A 5,427-nucleotide genomic window follows, 5' to 3' on the forward strand; every position below is an offset into this window, starting at 1 on the left:
TAACAGCATCTAGTTCCAGCCTCCTCCCTCAGACCCATCCTCCTGCAGTCTGATGTACGTTTCCAAATAATCTTATTTAGAAAAACCAGTAATGGCACCAGCCTGTTCGCGTATCTCTGCTGTTTACCAGAGTGGCAATATAAAATACCCACTTGTTTCAGAATTTAAAATAAGAAAACTGAGTCGTGGGAAATTAGACAGAGACCAAATCGATGATGTAAATCTGGGGCAAGTTTCCACCAACTCCATCTTTTGTGCCTTTTCAATATTTTATTAAATTCGTATTTTTAAAAAAAATCACAACAGATTATCAAAGATAATATATGTACACACATTTTACAAAAAGAAACATTACTAATACCAGCTGTAACAAGGGCGAGCTGAAGGCTAGACGCTCAGTTTGGCGGCCGAGTCCGCCCTCACAGATAGACATCTAAAATGTGTTCAGGCAGCTGAAACAGCCGCGCCTCTGCGGCTGGTAATGCAAACGGCGGTAAATGCGGATAGATACCCGCCGCGTTAGTGAGCTCCTCATTAGGAAGGCCACGAGCCAAGTGGAGTGAACCGAGTAACTGAGACCCAAGCCAGTAAAAGCGCTGTTTCCCATCTAAACGCATTTAAGTCTTCAGTATCAATGGCGTCACTTGTCAAGATGCTGGGTAGTCATACAGACACAGGACTCGCATACATAACCCTGTGCCAGACTTTTGTTAACTCTTCGAGTCAGGTTTCTTGTTGGACCGAACGGGAAGGAATTTTAGAAATGCTTCCTGCAAGGCAGAAAGTCACAAAGAAAAGTGACTGAGATCAAGATCTATTAAACTGGTGGGGTGTGGAGAGACCCGGAATCAAGAGGCATGAGTCCCTTTGGTCTGGGAAACTTGCTAGAACCCCGTCCCCCACCCCGTCCCTACCCCGCCTGTACCTACAAGCTCGGCGCCTTTCTCAACTCCCCCAGTTCCTTGATCTCCACCTTCCTGTACTTCCCGGACCTCCTCCGGTTAGTGATCACCAGGACGGTCACGCCAGCGACCAGGGCCAGCACAACCACCACGATGACGGCGATGAGGCCGCCCGTGAGGCGCTTCATGGAGAACTCGGGCGGCTTCTCGTCCAGGTAGTAGATGAGCGTCCGCTCCACCTGCAGGGGCTCGCCGCGCACGTTCACGTCGAGGCCGCTGCGGCCGAGGAACAGCGACTCGCCCTTGACGTCCCTCTCGAAGTAGTAGGCGGCGTCGGCGATGTCCACGTCGCCGGGGGCCTTCTGCGCCGCGTCCTGCCGCAGCTCGATCTGGATGGTGGGCCGCTCGTAGTGCACCGCCTCCACGAACCGGGGGGGCAGCCGGTAGCGCTCGAGGAAGAGCCGCCGCAGCTCGGCGTCCAGGTCCGAGTGGTTGAAGGCGCGGGCGGCCGGGCGGTGGCGCAGGTCGATGAGGATGTGGCGGGTGCGCACCAGCTCGCCGCAGCGCAGGCTGCGGTCGCCCTTGTCGGTGCGGCGCACGCCCACCGAGTTGACGCACCAGCACTCCGCCGTCTGGTTGCACTGGCGCGCCTTGAAGCGGCCCTCGCGGTCGCAGTCGGGGTCGTAGAGGCCGTCGTTGTCCACGAGCGCGTGCTCGCTGGGGCGCACCAGCTTGCGGCCGCTTTTGGTGGCGGTCATGCGCGCCTTGAGCAGCAGGCACTTGGAGGTCAGCGTGGAACAGTCGACCTCGACGCCGGAGCCGAGGGCGCGGCACTGGCAGCGGCCGCCCGGGCCATCCCGGCTGCACACGGTCATCTTATTGGTGGGGCACGTACAGTTGCCCTGTGAGGCCGCCTGGCGGGTCGCCGCCGCCAGGAGCAGCAGCAGCAGAAGCAGAGGCCTTGGCAGCGACGGCAGCGCGAGGCCCGGGCCCCGAGCCATGGTGGGGCCGAGGTGCGCGGACGGGACGCGGACCGGACGCGGGCGGACGGGGCGCTGGGGCTCTGCGGGACTCCGGCTCCGAGGTCTGGGTCAGTCTCCGAGCGTCTGCTGCCGGCCGCTCCCTCCTGCTCTTATAGTTCGCCGGACCTGCCGGGCTGGTTCCGCCGCCAACTCACCCGCTGGTATTTGGATGACACATCCTGCACCCCCCGGTCCCCGTCCTACAGAAGGCACAGCCCGACCTGCGCCGCCCGCGATAGGATCAGAGGAGCGGAGGCTGCCCCCGCCTTTTCGGGACCGAAAGCCGGACAGAGGAAAACCGATACTCACCTGAGGGCTGCCCGGGACCCGCCCCTGGTCTGTCCCGCCCCACCTGGGCCGGGGCCCGCCCTTGGCGCGGCTTCTACCCGAGCACCTTGGGCGTCCTGGCTCCTCTCCTGAGCTGGAATTCTCAGGAATTTCATTGAAAAGTATCGCAGGACTGTCCCACTTTTATCTCTCTCCCGCTCTCTCTCTCTCCCTTTCCCAACTCCTAGCAGTGCATTCTCTAATCGCACGCATTTATATAGTGTACCGTTCACAAATACTATCTCATCCTCACCTCAGCCCTGACAGGTATGGACCATGTATCAGACCCATTAGGTGATGCAGTTAAGGCTTGGAAATTTAAAGTGGCCCAGCCACTAATTTTCTCAGATTCCTGGAAGGGGTCTTTGGTACTCTGCCTGGCTGTTAGGAAATCTTAAGTGTTTAGGAAATGGAGTTGCGCAGATCTGGAGAACGGGTAGGGAGCAGTTCTGTTATCCTCGGATCATGGTTAAAACCCAGGTGTCCTGGTGTCCAATGTATAAAAAGTTCTCTTAACCCTCCCCCCACCTTCTTCACAGACAAACACAATATTTATGCATGTACTTAATATAGGGAGATGAAAAGGAACAAATTCTTAAAAAGAACCAGCAAGATTTATAAGAGTTCTTTGTACATTTGATTCTAAAATAGCAAGTCGTTGCTTTTCTTTTTGTGTGACCCACGTAAGTAACTGAACCGCTGCAAATAATAAAAGAATGGAGCCTGTGGGAAAGAGCTTGTCTGACACTGGGCAGCTGCTTTCAGGGATGGAGGGGTTGCCCTCTCTTTTTTGAAAGCTTGGGTATGATTAACAATAATTAACAAGCTATAATTATTTCCAGCTCCTCTCTCAAAGCACAATTTATATGTTCAGAATTTAAAGAACACCAGCAGTGGTACAAGGGTGTTGTTTAGCACATGAAAGCCAGCCAGGTCTCTCTACCCCATTAATTTTCAAGCAATTCCTGAAGCAGGTAGGCAAAAATATATTATTCTTCCTTTGCAGGTAGAGAAAGCAAAGGCATGGGATGCGGGGAGTTAATTTCTTACCAACAAGCATCAGGTGTTCTAGAGAATACTTCTCTACTCTCTACTTCTACTGTCTCTGTTCAGGTTCTTAGCCTCGTCAGGTTCCAATTTTTTTTTCCTTTTCCAACTCCCAGAGCATGCTTTCTAGATCTCAGATCTGTCCCTATCTCCTCTGCTGAGAACCCTACAGTCACAGAGTGGAAAGTGCTCTTGGCTTCTAGAATAAACTTCCTATTTCTCAAGCTAGCACATGAAATCATGTATGACCTTGCACAAGCTACTTAACTTCTCTGTGCTTTAGTTGCCTCATCTGTAAAAACGGGATGATAAAATGTTGGGCAGATAAAATATATTATGCTCACTTTGTTAAAGATGGTGCTGCCTACATGGAAGCCCGTAGCCCAGGTGATATTAATGTGTGTTAGGGGCAGGCTGTGGGCAGGCAGGATCCTTGTAGCCTGGGGCTTGATTTTAGGACTGTTTCCCACCCTTTTTGATGTGGGGTGGTACAATCCCATTATGCTTCAGATAAGTGACTTTGTGTCAGAGACTTCTTTATCTGTATATTGATTAAAGGTTTTGATTTCTGCACTATAAAATGGAGGCAGACTGGGAGCTTGTGCTCTTGGTTCCTGAGATTAATATTAGAGCAGGGAGCTTAGAAAGGCCACATGGAGGAGGCCAGGAGAAGTAGGTAAGATGGTGGAGTGCTGAGTGAGAAGTTTGTGCAGTTTGTGCAGGGAGAAGGAAGGAGATGGGGAACAGAGGTGAATAAGTCTGGTGAGCTAGAAACCTTTGATTCTAGGAAACTCAGATAAGTCAGTGGCTTTGTGAGCACTGAATGAGTGGGTTTTGGAGCCCAGTGTGTGTTTTTACTTGCCCGCTGGGTACAAGTTAGGATTAAAGATGATGACCCACCAGTTCTTGGCTTCGTCATTACCGACTGTCCGAATCCAATGCGAACCTGCATGGGCCAGGCAGCTGTGATGGTGGCCTCGGCCACTGGCTTCACATAAAAGAACCGACCTAACAATGTAGGTGCGAGAATTAATGCAGAACCTGCTTAGAAGAGTATCTGCTCTAACAGTGTCTGCATTGAGTAAGCATAGGTAAGTGTTAACTGCTGTCATGGTCACCATCATAATCATCATCATCTTCATCTTTCTTCTGCCAGCTTCTCCAGTCTTCCTCATGTTTTCAAGCCTTTGTAAAATTGTCTACCTGGATTCTCCCCTTCATTATCTATTTAGTACATAACTGTATGTATTATTCTTCTCAGCCCTTGGGCCACCTCCAGAAAGCCTTCTCTGATATGTCCTCCCTATTGCACTCAGGGGCATGTTCCTTTTCTATACTTCCCTAATTCCTATAACATACCAGGATGGCAACACGAACTTATCTGGACTTCTGTCTTCTCATCTAAAATTGAAATAATAGCTTCTCTCTATGTCATAGGTCACTCTAAGAATCAAATCTAAATAGATGAGATAGTAGAGGTCAAAAGTTTTGTAAACTGTAAAACACTGTAAAAATGTTAGGTTGCATTTTTATTTTTTAAAATATCTATCCTATTTTCTCACTTTTCCAGCTATTGACTAGGTAGCTGCAATCCGCTATAACTGGGAAAGCTACCTGCTTGATATTCCATTGGGTCCCAGACTAACAAGAGGAAAGCTGATAGGGAAGGATTCTCAGGACTGAAGCATATACACAATGTCGTCTCTCCATTACTTAGACAGCCCCCAATGGCTGCGCCTTCTCGGGCTAGTCCTCTTGAGTTCTCCAGACCTCTGCCTTTTTCCATTCATGTCAAGTGATTGGAGGAAGCGGATAAGAGGATACTGTCCTCAGTAAGCTCTGTGGAAGATGGAGTGAACCAAAGGTGACCACCCCACCCCATCACTTTCTTAAGTTCTGTAGTTCTGCCAGGCTTTCCCAGATGGGTACACAGACACCAGAATGAGTTTATTAAATAAGAACAGTCTCAGCTCTGATTCTCTCTCCCCCTTCATTTGGTTCCTGCCTACGTGTGCAAAATATCACTGTTAGCTTTATGTCCTTTTATTTTTTTAATTTTAATTTTTACATATTTGATGAAAGCATTCCATGAACTCGGACTTATCAAGTGTATGTCAAGGGCAGGAACC

At 50.2% G+C, this 5,427-nt stretch overlaps 1 protein-coding gene across 1 annotated transcript; it reads right to left on the minus strand.

Moving 5' to 3' along the window:
• Positions 1–250: 250 nt before the first annotated feature.
• TACSTD2 (tumor associated calcium signal transducer 2) lies at positions 251–2,203 on the minus strand. Its single transcript, XM_066376401.1, has one exon. The coding sequence runs from the start codon at positions 1,901–1,903 to the stop codon at positions 926–928; it is 978 nt and encodes a 325-aa protein (XP_066232498.1). The 5' UTR covers positions 1,904–2,203; the 3' UTR covers positions 251–925.
• Positions 2,204–5,427: the final 3,224 nt, after the last annotated feature.

This window comes from Saccopteryx leptura, chromosome 3, assembly GCF_036850995.1.
Source record: "Saccopteryx leptura isolate mSacLep1 chromosome 3, mSacLep1_pri_phased_curated, whole genome shotgun sequence".
NCBI classification, from domain to species: domain Eukaryota; kingdom Metazoa; phylum Chordata; class Mammalia; order Chiroptera; family Emballonuridae; genus Saccopteryx; species Saccopteryx leptura.

Coding starts and splice junctions, on each gene's coding strand:
- TACSTD2 (XM_066376401.1), bottom strand. CDS start 1,903: ATGGCTCGGGGCCCGGGCCTCGCGCTGCCGTCGCTGCCAAGGCCTCTG.